At 44.1% G+C, this 22,795-nt stretch overlaps 2 protein-coding genes across 2 annotated transcripts in view; one reads left to right on the forward strand and one right to left on the reverse strand.

The window, feature by feature from the left end:
- LOC137426749 (CB1 cannabinoid receptor-interacting protein 1) overlaps positions 1 to 22,795 on the reverse strand; it is a 295,939-nt gene that overhangs the window by 89,114 nt on the left and 184,030 nt on the right. The window lies entirely within an intron of this gene.
- LOC144891981 (mitogen-activated protein kinase-binding protein 1-like) overlaps positions 1 to 22,795 on the forward strand; it is a 121,933-nt gene that overhangs the window by 19,330 nt on the left and 79,808 nt on the right. The window contains exon 4 of the mRNA XM_078777107.1: positions 21,797 to 21,854. Coding sequence (XP_078633233.1) covers positions 21,797 to 21,854 — 58 coding nt within the window. The remainder of the gene's footprint in view (positions 1 to 21,796; positions 21,855 to 22,795) is intronic.

Below are 22,795 nucleotides of genomic sequence, written 5' to 3' on the forward strand. Positions count from 1 at the left end.
TACTGACTGCATGTGTATATGTTGGAACCCATCTGTGGATCGGTCCCATCGGCCGATGGGTCTGACCCATCTGTGGATGCACGAGAAATGACAATGCAGACCCATCGGCCGATGGGTCTGCGCCATCTGCGGATGTGTTGTTCACCTTGAAGGTGAACCCATCTGTGTTTCCTATGCATCAATGGTGGATGAGTATGTTTATTTGAACCTAAAAATAAGCAATTGATGTCATAAATGTTTATAAAGCAGTCCGTGACATGTGGTTTAATCTGTTAAACATTTAAAAATCATCTCTGTTAAATTCCTACCACATGTAATTCCAATGACTGTGTACCTGATTGAAGAGCACCATTCTGTCAACACATTCCTTCAAGGTGAACAACACATCCGCAGATGGCGCAGACCCATCGGCCGATGGGTCTGCATTGTCATTTCTCGTGCATCCACAGATGGGTCAGACCCATCGGCCGATGGGACCGATCCACAGATGGGTTCCAACATATATATGATTTTGCTGACTGCCTGTGTATGTTTGGTGATATGAATTATTGTGACACATTTTGATGTTATTAACTGCCTGTACAAAATGATAACATGTATTTGATTATGCAACTTATCGCGAATATAAAGACAGTATTTTGCAATTCAAAACCTTTGATTCGTGTCTTACCATTCCCCATAGCACTAATTTGATACTTTCATTGGATTCCTTGTCCCTGAAAATATAGGTTTAGTATATTTTTAAAAGTTTTTAGGGTAATTAGAGGCAGAAATAGAACAAAATATGTATTTTACAGTGGCCATTTTGAAAATCCAAAATGGCCGCCATACAGGTATCTCTCCAAATGTAAACATTGATTTTTAGTTTCCTTATGCTATAACCTTTCCAAAAATGTATAGGTTTGTTAATCTACCATGATTTTGAACGAAATATAATTTATTGACATAGTGAACCTGACTACTTGTAAAATCGAAGATTTTTGTCTTTTCGAATTCGAATTCGAAGAAGAAGATTTGGCAGAGGTCGTTATAATGAAGAAACCTATTGATTTTGAGGTCAAAGGTCATCTTGAGGTCAAGTTTCTAAAATTGTCATTTTAAATCTGATTGACTTGAAAATTGAACAGCATTTGTATATTGTCACTAAAATGGGAAACCAGCTATTGGTTGAGGTCAAAAGGTCAAAGGTCAACTCAAAGTCAAACTTCCAAAATCATCACTTTTCATCTGAAAAACCATCAATTTTCATCTGATTGACTTGAACATTAAGTAGCAATTGCATCGTGCTTCACTGAATTGAGAAACCAACTATTTTTTTGAGGTCAAAAGTTCAACTCAAGATCGAAATTCTAAAATCATCAAGTTTCATCTTATTAATTTGGAAATTAAACAGCAATTGCACAGTGCCTAACTGAATTTGGAATCTAACTATTTTTGAGGTCAAAAGGTCATAGGTCAACGCAAGGTCAAACTTGTAATATCAATTTTCATCTGAAAAATCATCAATTATAATCCGATTGACCCGAACTTTGATTAAGATTATAAATTTCTTTTTCCTTTCACAAAGCCCGAAACAAGTGTGTGTCCACCCTCAGGAGAGCCAGGAAACAATATCTCTCCGTTCTCAGGACAGAACTCTATCTGTCTCCCTCTTACAAATCCTGGTGGCGTCTGGTCAAATCTGTTTCTGGTGTTTGTTCCCCCTCCATCCCCTCACTCACCTCAAACGGCCACACGGCTGACTCCGCACGTGAATAAGCTGAATGCCTCAACTCTGTGTTTGCCTCTAAATCTTGTGTCCCAAACCCATCCCTCTCTGTACCCACCGTACCCAATCGTACCCAGCTGCTCCTGGACTCTGTGTCCTTTCCTCCTGACAAGGTGGAAAAGTTTCTGTCAACCCTCGACTCTGATTCTGCAACTGGACCTGACTGCATCAGCCCACGGGTCCTAAAATCTTGTTCTTCCGCTCTTTCACTCCCTCTCTCTGTTCTCTTCACCCTCTCTTTTGCTCAAGGTCATCTGCCATCTGCTTGGAAATCTGCCAACATCACCGCTTTGCACAAAAAAGGTGCAAAAACAGATCCCAGCAACTACAGACCAATCAGCCTTCTCCAAATTATCAGCAAAGTCATGGAATCCATCATTGCTTCAGATATGAAATCTTTCCTCTTTTCCAATGGCTTGATCTCTGATCATCAATTTGGTTTCAGACCAGGTCACTCTACTCTGGACATGCTGCTTCTGCTGTCTCAACAATGGATGGAGGTCCTCAATGCCAAACAGGAAATTAGAGCTGTCTCCCTTGACATATCACGTGCCTTCGATACGGTCTGGCACCCCGCTCTGCTCACCAAACTCTCCTCTTTTGGTATCCATGGAAATCTCCACGCATGGCTGGCGGACTTCCTCTCTAGTCGTAGTCAACGTGTGGCCCTGAATGGGTTTCTCTCATCTCCTCTTCCTGTTCAGGCTGGAGTTCCCCAAGGCAGTGTTCTGGGCCCTGTGCTTTTTCTGGTCTTCATCAATGATCTCTCTTTTATTTTATTTATCAATGATCTCTCTGACTCTCTTGAAAATCCTCTCTATCTCTTTGCTGATGACTCTACTCTCTGTCGCTCCATTCTTCATCCCTCAGATCGGCAGTCTGCAGCCTCCTCACTCTCTGCAGACCTGGACAAAATCACAGACTGGGCATACAAGTGGAACATGTCTTTCAATCCCGACAAATCTCACACTCTTACGATGTCTCTCCGAAAAGACCGACTGGACAACCCTCCCATCCACTTTCTGAATAATCCTCTCCAAGAAGTTCTGTCACTCAAGCTTTTGGGTCTCACTATCTGCCATGATCTTTCCTGGGAAAACCACATTTCAAATCTGGCCTCCAAAGCCAGTCGCCGACTGGGCATCCTCCGTCATGCGAAGTCCTTCCTTGGCACACCTGAGCTCCTCACCACATACAAGGCTTTCATCCGCAGCTCAATGGAATACTGCTCTCCCCTCTGGGCTGGTGCTCCTGCCTCACACCTAGCTCGTCTTCACGCTGTTGAAATCAAAGCATTCAGAATCATTGGAATCTCCCGCGATGAAGCTAACTCCAAGGGCCTCTCACTCACTCACCGCAGGCAGGTTGGTGGTCTTTCCGTCTTCTACGGACTCCTCTCTGGCCTTGCCCCCCCCCAGCTCTCTCTGGGCTCTGTCCAGCAAATATTCCTACAGGTCACACAAGATCTGCCTGCAACCCTCTTATGGTTAAACTGCCAAAATCAAGACTCTCTGCTCACCTTCACTCCTTCATTCCTCTTTTCTCCCGCCTCTGGAACAAACTCCCTCACTCTCTTCAATCCCACTCCACCCTCCAGGTCTTTAAAACAGCTGTTCACCACCATCTCTTATCTTCCCCCATCCAAAACCTTGATCTTTTCTCTCCCTGCTAATTTCACCCCAATTCCACTCTTTTGAAATACCAACCTGTCCTGGAAGTCCTTGGTGTCCTTGTGTTTTATACTTCTCCCACCCCCCCCCCCCCCCCCGTTCCCACGCCTCCTCCCCCCAAGCCCTCTCCCTCCCACACATCTCCCTGCTCTTAAATGTTGTGTGCTCTCGAGTGTTTGTGTGCTTCCCCTTCTCTTGTCTTCCGCTCCCTCTTTTTATATATTTTGTTTGTCTGGTTGATTTGTTTGTGAAGTAAATGTCAGCTCTTTTACGAGCCTCGATTCAGTATACATTAAAAAAAAAAAAAAATTAAAAAAAAAAATCTTATTGAAATGGACAATTTGATGTATCCATGGCACCTTTTTTGGGGGGGAGGGGTGGATTTTGTAAATATTGTGCTCTGCATGACGTCTTCTTGTTTACTTATTTATTTTTTGCATAATAAGTCAAAGCTTGTGGAAATGCAAGTTGGCAAAGGGTCCAAAAATGGCAATGTAGTGACAGTGAGTCAAGAGTTGGATAAAACAAGTAAGGTAATGAGCTTTGGACTCACCTCGGAAGGATAACTCATCGAGTTTGGGTACAGGCACTAGGTGCACCACCTGTTTGTCCCAGAGGGAAGAGTGTGATTGAACCGTCTCAATAAGACTGTCCCACCCACGGGAGAAATGATGAGCAAACTGGTGAGGTTGTGCAGGTAGCCTGCATTTTGGGAGTTGAACCATGAGAGGGTTTACAGGAAGATCGTGTGGATCTCGTAGGAACTGGGGAGGGTCATAGGTGCTGAGACAGCAGAGAAACTAGACCGGCAGAAAAGCCTTGTGGGAGACTTAAAGCGTACGCCCTTTGCTCCTACACTGTCTACCAACTCTACCATTGTCACGCGTGGTTGTCACATTGTCACAACAGTCTGGAGTTTATTTCAAATGCATTCTTTTATATTGATCTTCGGCTCATCGAGGATTGTGTACACAGTAACCTGCAAGTAGAAAATGAAAAATCGGTCATTAATTTGCAAGACAAAGTCATTAATAGACATCAATGTACTTTACAGAGATCACAAGGATATTAGAAGATGAACCGAAACACATATACGGTGTATGGGTTTCTTTGCCTTGGTTCACTGCTTTGTGAGCCAGGGATTTAGATCGGAACACCGACAGGGCAACCCATGAAAAAAGAAAAAATGGATGGATGTTCTGCAGAAATAATGATGGGAATGCAGGAGGCGTTTGAGGAGTGGAAGGATGCGCCTGAAAGACATGGATTGAGGATGAGCCTGGAGATGACTGAGATAATGTGGGTCGGAAAGCAGAGAAAGGAACTGAACATCAGCTTCGAGGGGAAGAGGATCTGGCCGTGAAGCATTTTTGAGTATCAAGGTACAACGGTGACAGAGGTTCGGAGACAGAGGTGTAGAAGAGGCCACTCCATGTGCATGTGCAGGGATATAATGGGGGGTGAAAGGGGTGGGGGGGGGGGGGCAGAAAAATATAAAGGAAATTGAAATGGAAGGTTCTGGGGTTTTGTGTAATAACGGCCTACCATTACGGCCTGGGGGAGTGGCACTAACAGAGAATCAATGAGAACAACACTCGGTAGAGTGCGTACCTCCGACAGGCCAAACAGTTTGTTTTGTAGCCCACTGATAGGCTGGATCTGCATCTGCACTTTAACCAAAATCGAATCTGTATCTTCATGTCACCTCCCCAATTCATCCACCAAGTTTTGTCCTAATCCGTCCACAACTATTTGAAATATCGTGCTGTATGTTGTTTTGGCCCCATTTCTCAATGTTGAAGAATCACTTAAAAAATTATCGGATCGGGTTGTCGTCGTCGCACACCCAACCGGTCCACCAAGTTTTGTCCGATACATTCCACAACCTTTTGAGATATCGTGCTATATATTGTTTTGGCCCGATCTCTCAATGGTGAAGAATCACTTAACATTATAGGATCTGAATGTGGATCTTCACCAAAATCTAATCAATTTGTCCTTGTTGTCACACACCCAACGTATCCACCAACTTTAGTTGGAATTCGTCCATAACCTTTTGAGATCTACTGTTTACAGACAAAACAAGCAGATGGGTGAAAACATAATGTGGCGGAGGTAACAGCAGAGCCTGCAAAAGCAATTGGCTCAGAAGTGAAGGGTAGATCGACGAAGGATGGGTGAACTGAGGGAGGGGATCGATGTGAAGATGAGCTTGATAGTGATCGGTAAAGAGCCATCTGAGGTGGGTTGTTTACCTGGTGCAGATGGAGGAAGAGAGAATGGCAAAAAGAAAGTGGATGGGTCGGGGGAGTGAGGTAGGAGGGAAGGAGGTTGACCTTGGCTGAGATGGGAAAATTGTGTCGGGGAGTGTGTAAGTAAGATGGGAGAGTGGAGGGAGTTGGCTGGGGATAGAGGGCAGTGGAGGAGTATTGCACAAAAGGTGGGGCAGCAGCAGCTTGGTGCCATTAGGCCTCACCCCCATTTCGACAATGGAAAATGCCAGCTGAATATCACTCCCAGGGACTCGTGCCATATCAAAATGGTGTGCATATGTCTACACGCCGATGGTTTTAATACGCATGTGATTGTCACAATTTGACAACAGTGGTCCCTTTACTTTTCGATTGACCGTTCTTCTTTTAGAAACGGTGAACTACCCCATTACCGCTGCACTCCTGAACCAAACGGTCATGTCGATCCTCAGTATTGGCCTGAAAATTTATTTCCTTTTCTTTTCTTGACAGTGTTTTACAAAATGTCCGCTGCGAAGACTCGTGTTGTCACAAGTTGAGCTGGCTTCTCGAATTCGATCATTTTTATTTATTTTTCTTTTTTGCCCCAGGCACGCGTGCGCACACAAACATCTTCTCGGTTTCACTGGCATGTCAAACACCATTGGTTGGTCACCAAGAGTGTGTCACGTGGATCTTTCCAGATGGGGTTTGATGTTGTTTGACGTTTGTCAGGGTTCCATTAACCACGGTGGAAAGATGTGGTTTGACCGGCCCGTCGTACTTTTATTTGGATGTAATGACAGATGACAAAACAAAAGTTTTTAAAAGTCTATTTGCATTCTCATGTCTGAGTTGATGTTTTCCCCCAGGCTCGAGATCAAGGTTTAAAAAAAAATTATCATTGTCATAATTTTTTTTTTTTTTTGTATGCATTGTCGAGGCTCATGGAGGCGCTAGAACATTGAACAGATCAGGATGTAACAGAATAAAAGGTACAGAGGGGGGAAACAGAACAAAGTAGAAAGAGAGGGGGGAACACATCAACAGCGGGGATGAAGGACCAAATGGAGGGAGAGTTGGGCCAAATTAGGGATGTGGGAAAGAATATGGGTGAGTGGAGAACATTGTGGGTGTGGATCAGATTCATAAAAATAAAAAAAACCACCTTTAGAGGCCATTTTTCCCCGCAAAGCGGGGGTTGGCCTTTTTCGGGCACCGTGGTTGTTGTTGTTTTTCGGTCCCCTTTTTGAAGCAATGTTTTACGGCCGGATGCCCTTCCTGCCGCCAACCCTTTTTGCCGCCTTTAACGACAAGCAGGGAATTACCAGTGAACTGGTACTCAATTAGCCGACCTCGGAAGGATGACAGGCTGAGTCAACCCCCCTGGCGTTAATTCAGCGATCGACCAGGATTCGAACCCAGGATCCTAAGCCGGCACCCTAGCCGCTAGCCCAACACCAGAGTGTTTCATAAATAATCAGATTCAGAGCAACATCAGATTCATAAATAATGTTTATAAATAAAACCCGATTGTAAGCTTGCATAGTTAAAAGGAATAAGAATGAGCATGTGGTTTGAAGAATTGGGGGGAAAGGGGGGGAGGTTAGAGGGGTAGGGCAAAATGATGGTTAATGAGCATCCTTTTGATGATTTTGTTGAAAAGACCTGCAGGATGCATACACGCACTCCATGTTGTTTGTATGTAGCATGCCAGTGCAGGGAACATCAGCTTGGTCTTGTTTTTGATGTTGCTTTTCATGCGTTTCTAAATGTTTCTACAACAACAGATGATACATGGAATACAGAAAGCGTGGATTTGTAGGTGCGGTGATGGTGATACCTGTTTAGGTTCTGGATCAATACCTGAGTTTTTCATCAACACTTGCTTGGATGTTCTCGTGTTCGGCCATCGTTGTCCATGGCTTTTGTTTACACCGTGATGCCGATGGTGACACCAGTGGTGTAAGCATTCATAATAGTCCATGCACTTGAAACGTGGCCCGTGCCCAAAGAACGACGAAGAGCTGCTAAAACTCAAAGGGAAGGGTTTCTGATTGGCTCACAACATTGGACTTTGGAAAATATAAAAGGCCTTTTCACGCCGATGGGACGAAGTACGTTTTGTTCCAGAAATGTTGTCCGCGATAAATGTTTCATTTGGAGAAATCCTTGGAGTATATCTCAGACAGTGTAGTTATTTAATAATTTTTTATTGCCGACCTCCAGGTGGAGATTGGCAATGAAAACATTAACCTCCAGGTGGCATGGGTTCTGGTCTTTTGTGCGTTATTTTCTCATCAGGCTTGATGGATTCAGGATATTGATAATCGTGGATGTATATTGTATAGGAAGGGTTGGTACTGTCCCAAGGACTGTCATGTGACCAGCACTTTAGATATCCAGGTATAATATTCTGGGGAATGTGGGCGTTAAAATAATGTATAAAACCATGAAGGTAGTTTCGGAAATCAAGGTAAATATTCAATTCGGCCTTTGTGTTTGTTCAATTAAAGGCAGGCAGGAGCACCTGGAGGTACGCACTCTCGACTCCAAGCAGTCTATCCTGGGTTCGAATCTCAGCCCAGCTATAAACTGTCTTCCTGGTGTTGCGCAGGCAGCGCGAGGCATCAATATGCGTGCCGTCCCCTGGAAACACGTTGAGCTGGAGGATTCTTCGACCAGGACTGGTCATTGGTAGACGTAAAAGACCGTTTCTCTTCAGTTCTGGTTGCCCCCCCAAAATTGGTATTTGCTTTCTTATCGGAAACTACACGCACAATTCTGATGAAACTTGACTACAACCTTAATCACCTGTGTTGTACCTAAGTTTGTTCACGGCATTAAAAAAATTGGGCCCAATGAGGGTCTACAAGGGGGATTGCCCCCCCCCCCCCAAATTGGTATTTGCTTTCTTATCAGAAACTACACGCACAATTCTGATGAAACTTGACTACAACCTTAATCACCTGTGTTGTACCTAAGTTTGTTCACGGCATTAAAATTTTTTCCCAATGAGGATCTACAAGGGGGATTGCCCCCCTGCCCCCCAAAATTGGTATTTGCTTTCTTAGAAACTACACACACAATTCTGATGAAACTTGACTACAACCTTCATCACCCACGTTGTACCTAAGTTTGTTCACTGCATTAAAAAAATTGGGCCAAATGAGGGTCTACAAGGGGGATTGCCCCCCTCCCCTGCTCCCCAAAATTGGTATTTGCTTTCTTATCGGAAACTACACACACAATTCTGATGAAACTTGACTACAACCTTAATCACCCGTGTTGTACCTAAGTTTGTTCACGGCATTAAAAAAATTGGGCCCAATGAGGGTCTACAAGGGGGATTGCCCCCCCCCCCCAAATTGGTATTGGCTTTTTTATCAGAAACTACACACACAATTCTGATGAAACTTGACTACAACCTTAATCACCCACGTTGTACCTAAGTTTGTTCACGGCATTAAAAAAATTGGGCCCAATGAGGGTCTACAAGGGGGATTGCCCCCCCCACCCCCCCAAATTGGTATTGGCTTTCTTATCAGAAACTACACACACAATTCTGATGAAACTTGACTACAACCTTAATCACCTGTGTTGTACCTAAGTTTGTTCACGGCATTAAAAAAAATTGGGCCCAATGAGGGTCTACAAGGGGGATTGCCCCCCCCACCCCCCCAAATTGGTATTGGCTTTCTTATCAGAAACTACACACACAATTCTGATGAAACTTGACTACAACCTTAATCACCTGTGTTGTACCTAAGTTTGTTCACGGCATTAAAAAAAATTGGGCCCAATGAGGGTCTACAAGGGGGATTGCCCCCCCTCACCACCCAAATAGGTATTTGCTTTCTTCTCAGAAACAACACACTCAATTCCGATGAAGCTTTACGACAACCTTCACCACCTGTGATGTGCCAACGTTTGTTCCTGGCATGAGAAAAATTGGGGTATGAGGAGGTACAAGGGGTGGGGGAGTTGCCCCACAAAATAGGTATTTTTTTTGTTTAAACTGTTATGATTACGTTAGTATGATTGTACATGCTGCCCTGTCTTCGAGCAACCATTGAAATAGGTTTAAAATACCGTGATACTGTTTAAAATACCTGTAGTCAGTGTGGTGTATGGCTTTATTGTACCAGGTGAGCGCCCAGGCGTATTGCCCCTATTCGTTTTGTTTATGTAGACTCGATAGCTTTGTTATAATAGCCACACAAACAGTTTGTTTGCGCATCGTTTTTAACTTTGACGATATAAATAACAACTAGTTTCTAAACGGAGTAACTTATCGCGTTGCATTGTGGGAGTACTGCCTTAACAGGCAGGAATCATTTTCGTTGGAGTTTTGTGTCATAAAGTGATTTCTCTTCCTGTACAAGGACTAAGGGGCTATTTATATGGCACTAGCACAGGCTACCGGCACTGCCCGACCGGGTGGGCTTCTCACGGTGATGGTGTCAGGACGTGTCGGACATTGAACGGACATGGAGTTATTGGCCTCATGGTGCTCACCTTTTGCCTGTGGACCGGCGGCAGCACTGCCTGACCCACATCCCAGTATTCACTTTGTCGTGACCTTCGGTGGCCTCAAAATGGATGTCGAGGCCAACAAACCTTCCCGGATCCTGAGCTATCGGCACCCAAAATTTGAGGCCTCGAGGTGATTACGGTTCGGCCGTGAAAGAATAACGTACGAACGCACAAACAAACACATAACCGCTTGAAAACATTTATCAGGTGGTAAAGGTAAAAATGGTTGGAATTTTAACCCCTCCGCTGCCTTTTGTAATAATAATAATAATCATATGATTTATCTTACGGAGAACTTCGACGCAGGAGGCCATGAGGCCCATCGATCCTGGGGAATGTTTGCCAACCTATCGATGTTTGTCTGTGCTCTATCCCTTTAAAATGCTGAGCAACACATACCGTTTATTAAAGATTTTGGCAGGACTCGGATGCGCTTTGAACCACTGACCTCCCAAACGCACAGCGGACGTTCTAACCATTTGCCACGGAGTCTGGTTTTGTTTTCCTTCTCCATAAATTCTTCCATCTGTCTCATTTTAATCTCCTCTCCCTTTTCTTCCCAACTCCCTACTCCACATTTTCCTTTCCTGTCCTCCCCAAAATTCATAGCCTCACCTCTCCCTCCCTCCAACAATGTATTTGTTGTGTATGTATCGTAACGATGTATCACAAGTCGATGACCGACCCTCAAAACGCAAACCAAGATTAGCTCGAGTCCGTTAAAAGATGTAAAATGGCCGTCCTCCATCCCCGAGCGTTCCTCGTGTCCGGATCTTCTATCCCGCTGTGGTGCTCAGAATGGGGCCTGCTGCGGTTCTTTTACCGCCTTTTCTCTATCGTCGATCTCGATGCCAAATGCGGAGTGCAACGATGCAACTCCCTGTGCTTTGTTCTGCTGGGCTGTAAACTACCGCCACGGATCGACCTCGTACGATGTGTGTCTTGATTCACATCTGTAGCAATAATTTTGGAAAATGGAAGGAATTACCTCGAGGCAGGACGCAGGCTTCTGGCGAGTTTACCAACAATCATTCCTGAATAGTACGCATGTTGTTTTATTTCTCGGCAGAGCCACTCGTTTTTCAAAGCATTCCCCGAGCAAACAATCACCCAATTGATCCCTCAGCAGTTCCAGCCCTGATGCAAAGGACCCGGAGTCTGCAATGCCTCCCTCACCTTGATCTGGTAGCTGCAGGAATGTGAAACCTGTCATTCGTATTATATTCTCAGCCTCATGGCACTGCATCGGAGCGATTGGACTGATAACGACATGTACTTTCTCAGGCACGAACTATCGAACCAACCTAATCGATTATATTGAACAGCAATTGCTTTTCTATGTATTTGTATATGCAAGGTCGAGGCTCGTGGAAGAACTAAACCACTGAGCGGATCAGGATGCAACAGAGCAGAAGGAACAGTAGAGACACAGACAGAGACAGACAGAGACAGACAGAGAAAGAGAGACAGAGAAAGAGAGACGGACAGAGAAAGAGAGACGGACAGAGAAAGAGAGACGGACAGAGAAAGAGAGACGGACAGAGAAAGAGAGACGGACAGAGAAAGAGAGACGGACAGAGAAAGAGAGACGGACAGAGAAAGAGAGACAGACAGAGAAAGAGAGACGGACAGAGAAAGAGAGACGGACAGAGAAAGAGAGAGAGACAGACAGACAGAGAAAGAGAGAGAGACAGACAGACAGACAGAGAAAAACAGACAGAAAGACAGACAGACAGAGAAAGACAGACAGACAGAGAAAGACAGACAGACAGAGAAAGACAAACAGACAGAGAAAGAGAAAGAGAAAGAGACAGAGAAAGAGAAAGAGAAAGACACATGCGGATAGAGACTACTGCCATTTACTACAGAAAGTACCAGTCACCTCCTTTCAGGATGTAAAAAACAACACAACTCATGTCAGAACAGTTATACACAGAATGACATGACTGTAGGAGCTGTGCTCCAACGTAAATCGGAAGAATGGACGCGACAAAAAGCTGGAATTCGTCCGAGTTTCTTTATTGTGTCAAATCAACTCGGGTACTCTGAAAAGCCCGTTTATCGGGCAGCAATATATATACACATTATCCCGGAGCGTTTGCCCGGGAAAGGCGAGAGGGGGCGTGCCCGGGCGTCCTGGACGAGGCCTGGCAAGTCGAGAGCGGGCATGCCCGGGCGTGTCTGGGCATGCCCGGGCGTCCCGGACGAGGCCTGGCAAGTCGAGAGCGGGCATGCCCGGGCGTCCTGGACGAGCCCGGCATGGTGATCGCTCCGCGTCCTCGGTAGGTGCAAGGCGATTGTGTATACCCAGCGGTAGCCGCTACATGACAATGTCTGTAGAGTAATCCACTGGCACATCTGTAAACCCTTCAGGATTCCGGTCCCAGAACGAACCAACAGCAGGGTTCAAGGATAAAATAGAGGGAGATTTGGACAAACAATGGGTGTGGGGAGAAATGGGGTCAGGAAAGGATGCATGGGGTGGACAGGATGGATACAGAAGGGAAAACTTGAAATTTGGAAGGAGGAGGGTTCGGGGTGGGTTCACAAGGGTAGAAATGATCATGGCTTTGGATTGGGGACCATATGAGATGGTGGTGAAGAGCTGTCTTGAAGATCTGGAGGGAAGAATGAAATTGAAGAGGATGTGGAAGTTGGTTCCACAGATGGGGGGGGGGGGGGGGGGGGGAGGGGAACAAATTAGTGGAGGTGAGCAGTGATCCTGGAAAAATCTATAATTTATGGATCTGTAATTTTGGAGTAATTCTGGTAAAAAAAACACTTGAGCATTAAATGAACATTTAATGTGTCTGTAATGGTACTTGTACAACAATATTCAAGACCCTAACTGCACCTGTGTTTAACCCTAGCTGCACTGAGTTCATCAGACCATCATGGCTCAGATCAGTCAGGGAAAGCCCAAAATCATCCACTTCAGTTGGGGTTAAGTTATAAAAAAATATATAACCACCTTTAGAGGCCATTTTTCCCCGCAAAGCGGGGTGTGGCCTTTTTCGGGGACCGTGGTTGTTGTTTTTTGGTCCCCTCTTTGAAGCAATGTTTTACGGCCGGATGCCCTTCCTGACGCCAACCCTTTTTGCCGCCTTTAACGACAAACAGGGAATTACCAGTGAACTGGTACTCAATTAGCCGACCTCGGAAGGATGACAGGCTGAGTCAACCCCCCTGGCGTTAATTCAGCGATCGACCGGGATTCGAACCCAGGATCCTAGGATCCTAAGCCGACACCCTAGCCGCTAGCCCAACACCAGGGTATTTATAGGTCAGATAAGTGAAAAATCAGGGGTGGGTAGCGGGCTAGTTTAGTATGCTACATCTGAGCAAAATGGTTACTTATCATCCATATAGTTCTCATATACGAGGATAACATGAAAAATGTCTCCATCCTTCACAATGCACAATATTTTCCAGATTTATTAGATTAGAAAGTCTTGTGTCAAGCAGCTCAAAAGTTGTTAACCCAAATCATTCTAAAGAGAAGTTTCATGGACTGCCTTGCTTCTTTGCATTAGTTGGCTTAGTTTAGAGCATTAGACGGGTTAAGTTGCGAAACTTTAAATAGTTGTGTATCAAAAGTAACAACTGTTGATTACAGTATTCGACTGTCTTCATCATCACCTGGGCCCCATTCTACATTAATGTTTTGACCCCTTCAGCATAACACGTTAAAGCGCATAAGCACACGCATGTATAGAAGAACACACACACCCAAGGATAAAACAGATACAACTGTCTACACGCACGACTCATCACAACGCAATACATAAGGTAAGTTGATGACGAAAGACAAAAATGTGACACAGGTCTCACCGTTTACTACACACACGAGATATTGACATCCTCTCTTCTCTTCACTGTTCTTCCACCTTCTACCCCTCAACGATATTCCTGGATGAAGACCACAAGTGGTTCACAAGTGGTCTTCAGACCGGTGCCTTAACATTTAACCTGGAGCGTTACTATAGCTGTAGTGCTTTCACATTTAAGTTTGAATCCTTCCAACAACAAAGCAAAGCTGAATTTAAAATGCGTTTTAATGCGTTAATCATGCGTCAAATTTTTAATTTTAAAAATGAATTTTTAATGCTCAGTTGTTATACTTTGTTTCGGTATGGTGTTGCTGCTACATTATAACATTGGTTACAATGGTGCAATATTATAGGCCAGGTTCGCATGAAAGCTCAGTGCGTAGTACATTGACTTCTGTACTACCTGTTACCAGATTTGATTTCTGGTGCAATTACTCTAACCTCAGAGGTTTATGCTGTGCCAGCTGGGGTAATGCATTGTGGAGCATATCATTATATTGAGAGATTGTCATGCATGCTGTTCTATTTTCAATTTTAACACTATTCATGAGGTGTCGTGGATTCTTTCCAAAGAGTAAGGCTTTGGAGGAATGGATCAACTAAGGGTTAAGATTATGTCAACCCACATGGAAATTTGAGTGTTAGGCCTTCCTTGGGAAATAAATATAAGAAAAATGTGGGTAAGGAAAGGGATCAATAATAAATAAATAAATGTGGATAGAGGGATCGGATCGAAGGTCAGGGGTCAAAGTTCAAAGGGACGGTATCTAAGGTGCTTACATGCCGAGTTTATAAGCAGTTCAATTGATGGTTTGTTGGGTGGCATAGCAATAGCAGGGAAAAGTGTTGAGATGTTTGTTTCGTAACATCTGCACTGTCATTCCTCACATTCAGTCGGTGTTCATGATCACCCAGTGTTCGTGCTTTTTCCTCTGTATAGTTTGCCAGTGAGAGTGCAGATGGTACATTCTATAATTCATACATATTGTTACGTTTGTGTGGGGTAAACGAAGGAATACCGTAGTAGAGATAGAATCGTATAAATTGGCATGCTCCGAGTGTCGTGAAGAAGAACCCACCTCGATGTAATTAAGTAGGGGCTCTGTATAGAATAAGATAGTATAATAAGTATATGTGTCTCCATACAAGGGGTGGAGCAAGGCTAGTTAGGTAGGGCTTAAGGATAAACCCCAGTGTGTAATTGCCCTGTAATTTTTCCCTTTGTTGTTATTGCATCAAAAAGTGCCACCATTACACTAACTACAACAATAGCACTGTAAATGGACTAATTCACTCACCACGCCGCCAAGTCTGACAGACCAGGTACATTTGCCGATCGGCACGTAAATCCTGCCTCACGGCCTTCGATGTCATCCGAACATTCCCGAAGAGAGATTAGACTCAGCCCCCCCCCCCTCCCCCCCCCCCGACGACTCGTAACGGGGATGCCACGCCCCGGCCTTCATGATTGAGTCGCGCTCGGTGATTGGACAGATAGTGTGACGTCATCGTGGAACATTCGAGAGCGAAGGGAAAAGACGCGGTCGCGCCATCTTGCTCTTATGGTCCTGGCTTTGAAAGTGGGCAGTCGCATTTCCTTCTTGTTCCAGCTTGGTCGTGGGCGTGTGGTCTTTAGTTCGTGTGTGCTCTTGGGAAAGGGCTGGTGAGAAACAGCAGTTCGGGACAGTCAGAACTACAAGACACAGGATTGACGTCAGCGGTGGACTGGGTCCGCGTCGTGTTTCCTCTGGACATCGAGGAGCACGACTCCGCGCCATTTTGTGCATTTCCCACGCAGTGGTTTGAAGGGGACGAGTGACCGGCAAGCCTTACCAGCCATTTGGGGACGCAAATCCGAGTGCCGGCCGATTACCAAAGTATTATTTATTTTCTTTTACTTTTGTTTTTCCCTGGTTTGTATACGAGTCCAGTGGAGACGTCTCAATTGGAAATTTTAGTTTTTACCTCACCTTTCATTGTTATTTGCATTTATTTTCATTAAACATTATTTGTCAAATCTTACTTTTCTTGCATTGTGGATTTTGCTGTCCCGTCTTTGTGTTTGTGGGTTTGGATTAACCCCTGCCCGTGTTCCCGATCAGATAAGGCCTCGCGCCCTCCCGTGCACGCGAAAAGATAATACCGCCAAGTTGGGTATACGTCTCGGAGTTGAGCTAGTTTTGGTCATTCGTCCTTTTGAGGTCTTGACCCCAGGGACACGACAATATAATAAATGTCTATCATTCAGTGTGTGTGTGCCTCCTCCATAACAGCAAAACCGTGAAACCTAGCAGCCCAAAACTTTGCATGCATACTAAGGGAGCTCCAAGGGAGTGCATGAGTGAAAACTAGGTGTTTGGGTACATTTAAATACCCCTTTTGAAGATAATTAACGGTCTTATTAAATTAAAACAAAGACAGGTTTTACCTTTGGTCAGCTCACGTTCACCTTACAGGGGTCTTAATCTGCCATTTCGTTTTGGCCAATTAAAAAATGCTTTGCCTTGGAACAGGTCGTAACATTTTCTGTACAATAGAGATTCGTACCTATGAAGCACTGATCACTGATCTTCATACCTAGGAATCGCTGTATACATCGCTAATCGCCTGCCAAGCCAGCTGTTCTTTATCAAACGATGTTTGTAAGCCATCGCGATACAGTCAACAGTGATGTAATTGACTTATTTTGTCATTTTTGAAAATAAAATTACAAATTGACATGCTAGAAAATGTTATGGTGATAAAGTAAACGAAGTAGATATATATAAACGAGTGTTCCGTTGTCTTAGTTAATTCTGAGAAAAGTTTAAAATGTAACCCTCACCTCTGAGTGAGCGGGTACAAAGGGCGGCAGCCTCAGTTTGAGTCCACTGATCTATATACTAAAACTTGATAGGAGGGGAAGCTCATTTTGAACCATTTTCTCTCCCATGAGTTCCCAAAACGAATGATTTGGACTGTTAGTAACTAAGGTGAATGACACCTACCATGACCGCCTCATTTTTACATCCATAAGCAGCACACGATGGCATTTCATAAATACTATAACGATGCTTTTTTCAACCTGGAAATCGACTAAAATGAAGTCTGAATGGAATAAAATCAAGTGGGAAAGGAGAAAAATCAAGTATGAAGGTGGAATTTTCATAGCAAATATGCATGTTGAAGCAAGTATTTGTATTGGTGCAAATGAGATTTCTTTGTGTTGTGGGAGAAGGAATATGGTGAATGGAGCGCTTCCTGTGGCCCGACCAATTGACGTGAGGCATCCTATCCAGTTAGTATAGAGATGAGTGTTCGAGTCTCCCATGTTATTATCTCTAAAAATGGTATGTGCTGTTTGAAAGCGACGGGTAGTATTGCTATCCTGTTTGAACGTGCTGTTTTACCGTACCCCATTTCATTCAATCATGTACATTAATTCTGGCAGGCGGGACCACCTCCCTCTAGTCCCCCGTCCCCCGCTTCCCCTCAAACCTCCCTACCAAATGCAAGTCAAAAATGCAATTATTATCAATGTTATTTCATTTCATCAGGAACTTGAAGTGATGTTATCTTCTATATAAAAGCGAATGAGGCGTTTGTTTGTTTGTGACGCTACTCCTCGAAGCTCCCAAGGTTGGACAGCGCCAAAACTTTATAGGTATATCATTTATATTATGGCGTAGCCCATCGGGAAAAGCCATTTAGAACAGTGTTTGTCCGTCTGTATGTATGCATGTATGTATGTCCCATCAAACGTATACCAATCAGAGGAGGATCTGGTCACATGACAGGGTGATGTGATTACGTCTGATGTCATTACGGCAGTACGGCTGACTCTCCACACACCGCCATTTTGATTTATATGCCGCACATATCGTCGAACCTGTGATATATCACAATCGCCATGCTCTATCTTTACGTTTTTCATTCAGTGTGAAACACAAACAAACCGATTGTTAAAATGACCATCAAATATCGAAAGCATCGGCGTTACGTCTCTTCCAACAAAACGGTACGTACCCAACGATTGTGGGGTATAATCTAGATTACAGTAGATCTTCCCTCAGTTCTGTATGTAAAACTTACCTAACGGGTGTCTAGATTCCTCCAAATTTCTTTGTTTAATGTTATAAACAGCATTAGCGACTGTTTAAAAAGCTATTCATGTGTGTTTGTGGTTTATAATATTTTACAAGCCCGGCTATGCTGCTGTTAGACTTTCGGTCTTGTTTTACCATGATACATGCTGCTAGGGATTTTAAGCAGTCATTTTCTCACAATTCACAACTTATAAACACACGAGCCACCACCTGTCGCAGGGAATGGGTGGGAGTCTGGAGAGGGGTGGGGGTGGGATGAGACGGGATTGGTGGGAGGGAGAGGGGTGGGAGGTGAGAGGAGAATGGGTGAGTTGCCAGGCAACGCCAGGTACCTTTGCTCGTTAATAATAATAGTGGAAATGCAGTGGTCATAACTTTATGAGAGCTCTTAGGTCCTGAAAATTGAGGTGGTTGTTTTAATAAAAGCACAGGGATATATTCCAATGATATTCATCCTTTCGGGTAAATTGATGAAATTATCAGTGATAAAACAGTCGTATTTGTTTATTATTGTAAATTAACAGCCTTTATAAATATGGGTGAAGCAAACTGCTGAAGTGAATAATAATAATAAGTGTCATTTTTATTGTATCGGTCAACACTTTGTGTCCTCCCTTTGCCTTCTTGGGTGGCATCACTCTTTTACCCATGCTTCCTGTATATGAATGAAGCAATCTTACAGGAATATTGTGCCAAGTATCCTGTAGTACATTCCACAGTTCTGTAAGGTTAGTTGGGCTCCTCTTGTTCTTCTCAGTTTCCAGGTAATCACACATGGCCTTGATGGGACTCAAGTTTGGACTCTGGGGTGGCCATTCTAACACGTGGAGAACAGCAGCTGTAACCTTGTTCTCCGAACATTGTTTTACTATCCAGTAACACCTCACTTAGTACTCAGGATGCGTTGCTGGAAAAGTGAGCCCAAATCAAAAATGTTCTAAAAGGGGTCATTGCACCATTGTTTATATGAAGACGCATTCCTGACAGCGTTATTTGTTACACATGAGCGCAGTATACGAGGCCCTCGATGGGGTATCGGTAATAGCTCTAATAATACAGATGGTAAACATATTCTTTTATGGATAAAAATAATAATTTTTAGTCACAGGTCTACAAGAGCTTCGCATTGTTGCTGTTGTTGTTGTGGTTGTTGTTGGGGGTTGATTTTTGAAATGTGTACCCATTGGTCGGACATCTGCCTGACACAACCTACATTTGTTGCTTGACTCCACCCAACATAGCACCCACATGCAATAATACAGTGTCAAGTTAATGTTTTAATAGCGCATTAAATGCGTGTTTCCCAATCAGGCCGTTCCAGGCTTTTGGTGCAGATTGTGATCACAGTGCGGTCGATCTTGTTTATTATAATAACATGAGTAAGTATTTGCAATGAATAGTCCCAAGTGGGACAGACGCTCATCGCCCGATGGAGGGCGGTCACAGTCATGGTGCATTAAGTGTTAAAGGGTCTTGGGGTTCCAAAAGGACTTGGGCTTTGAAAGGGTCTTGGGCTTTGAAAGGGTCTTGGGGTTTTAAAGGGTCTTAGGGTTATAAAGGGTTTTTAGTGTTCTATATGGTCTTAAGGAGTCTAAATGGGTCTAAAGAGACGAAAAGTGCTGTCCCCTCTCTACCCCACCTCCCCAACTCTGTCTTCTCCTCCCTGTTTCTTTCCTGCTATTCAAAGCAGGAGGGTATGAATGACATTAAGAGGTTAAATTTTAATTCAGAGATTGAATTAAATAATGATTAAGATCAAATAAAATTGAGGTTAAAATTAAATAACTAGGAGGCGTCGATGATGGAATCTCACGATATGTGATGGACATACAAACATCGATTACATTTTGAGTTAATTAGCTAATTATCTCACCACCTGGATCGAAGGGCTTCATTAGTGTTTGTGCATTGATGCCATGAATCGTGATGTCAAGTTTCAGAACGATTCATTGAGCCGCCTTGGAGGAGTAGGGAAAAAACAAAAATTGTTAATTGACCCACTGCCTGACTGCCTAACTGATGGAAGGAAGGAAGGAAGGAAGGAAGGATGGACTGACTGAAGGACATAGTTATGGCTTCAACAGCCCATGTCAACTTTATCGTCGAGCTAGAAACTGAAAATATTGTTACAGCACTGGGATTCAGGGGTTACCGTGATGGGGTTCCTCGTACCTGATCGCTGACCTCAGGACCCGAGGCCACCAGGCCACGGATAACTCAGCGGTCCAGCAGGTTGATATAGTCAACCACGAACGCCGATTAATACTGCCAATTTTTGCAAGACCTTCAATACTACACACGTTACTTTTCCGGTAGGTTGGCGATGCCAATTGTGACACGTACCTTTGATGTGTACTTGCTCACTTAATCAGGTATGGTCAAGTGGAACCGACAAGTAAGCATTGGCTAAATTACGGAGCCATTCGGTGGGGCAGATCTCACAGCATTCTACTACATACACCCTTTGTTGGAGACGTTATTAGGATGGTAAGTCGATCTTAAGGGAATTGTGTCTTCTCTTTTTGGCTGGGAAGTTTATAAAGACCTTCTTCCTTCAGTCTCGTGGGCACTGTCCAATGCAGTGGCAACGGTGGTGGATGAGGACTCTGGCAAAGTTTGGTACTTTCCTCTTTGCTTCCTCAGACCCATTGCTGGTCTATAATTGCCATAAGAGCCCCTATGGGGTTTCTATAACTGCTACCTCCAGAGCGAATTTGGATCAGGTCGGAAATGTGTGAGCCAATAGATCAGTATGAATGTTTATTTGTTTTCTGTATTCAAGCTTCCACAGGAGAGGACAGGGAGATCGAGAGAGACCGAGACCTATAGGTTTAAATAATTTAACTAAATATATTGTTGTATGCAACACAATATTCTTTAGTTCCTAAAGCAAATTCTTACAATATTTGATGTGAAATCGTTTCTTCTTGTCTTGTTTTTTTGAAGATGTATCTTTTCGTTCACAAAGGTTTGTTGTTCTTGTTGTTCTTCCATTGTCACAATTATTCCTAACCTTCTCATGGGATCGGCCGGTGAAATTTTGGCTCGAGTCTTTCACAACCAGCGGGCCTGCCCTGACATTCGACGAAATAGTCTGGAGCAGGAATTTGTAATTTGTTCATGGTATCGGTGATAGCTTGCGTACTCTTTATGAAAGACACCGTGGGATATTTAACGTATACCAACTAATGCTGACGGCCGGGACACCCAGTTCAATGTCCATCCGAGGGACGGCACACACATCAATGCCTCACCCTGCCTGCGAGACGCCAGGATGCAGTTTTAGACGGGTCTGGATTCAGACCCAGGATTGACACCTCAGACATGAGTATTTTTGGGACACAAAGATATTCAACATTTGTGATGCAGCCACAAAGAATGCGTTGTTGTTCTGCTCTCGATGGACATCATATATGATTTATTGCTGTATTCCTTAGAGATTCACTGCCTCTGATTTGCATTCTCCGTAAATTTCGAGATTATCTTATCAGAATGTTACAATGTTATTCTTGTCACACATGTTCCTCTCCATTATTCTCAAGGCTAGATGTGATCAAATTGTGCCCGGATTAACCCATGTGGTGCAATAATTGAATAAAGCTGGCGAATGATGCGTCCTTTTGGTGGTTTGGCGAGAGCCTGTTTGTATGACACGTAATGTCATTTGTATTTTCAGGAAAACCATCACTGCCGTGGCATTTTCACCATGTGGGAAGTACCTTGTCACAGGAGAGGTGAGCCCGCTGTGTTGACGTTTCCGTTATCGTGGGTTTCCGAGATCGGCAGCACATCCGGATGGAAGATTGCTAATTTGGACTTTAAGCAAACTTGGCATTCCCCCTTACCCCTCCAATCATTGAGGGTGATGAAGAAGATTCCTGTGCAAAGATTATACTCATTCTCACATCCACATAGTGTGGAAGCAATGCATTTGCTAAAAATCCACTTTGGTTAATATTGGCGATCACTGGTCAATTAATTGAGCATCAGAGGGCAAAAAGTAATTATTTGATGACAAAACTATATTTCTCTGTTAATGCATGCTTATTTTCCCCATTGTACAAATAAAACCAATGCAGAAAAAATTGATTGTCCATATACATATTACTTGTGCAGATTGACTGTGGAGGAGGTAAATTAAGAAAGAAAGGGGGATTTGGGGGCCAGGGGGGGGGGTGGGGGGGTTGATTCAGTAGAATAAAGCTGTTGTGAGGGAGGGGATGGAATGGATGAATGGAAGGTTGGTCGATTGGGTTTTTGTACGCCGTCGAGTAGACGAAAGGATGGTTCCTCAGTGTGTGACACCAACTGTCAAACATGGAGGAGGAAGCGTGATGGTCTGGGGCTCTTTTGTGGGATCCAGAGTCGGCGACTTGCACAGAGTGACTGGCACCCTGAACCAAAAGGGCTACCGCAGCATTTTGCAGCGCCATGCAATACCCTCTGGTACACAACCCTGGTGTTGGGCTAGCGGCTAGGGTGCCAGCTTACGGATCCTAGAATCCTGGGTTCGAATCCCGGTCGATCGCTGAATTAACGCCAGGGGGGGTTGACTCAGCCTGTCATCCTTCCGAGGTCGGCTAATTGAGTACCAGTTCACTGGTAATTCCCTGCTTGTAGTAAAAGGCGGCAAAAAGGGTTGGCGGCAGGAAGGGCATCCGGCCGTAAAACATTG

Source organism: Myxine glutinosa, chromosome 5 (genome assembly GCF_964187855.1).
Source record: "Myxine glutinosa chromosome 5, kmMyxGlut1.1, whole genome shotgun sequence".
Classification (NCBI taxonomy): Eukaryota; Metazoa; Chordata; class Myxini; order Myxiniformes; family Myxinidae; genus Myxine; species Myxine glutinosa.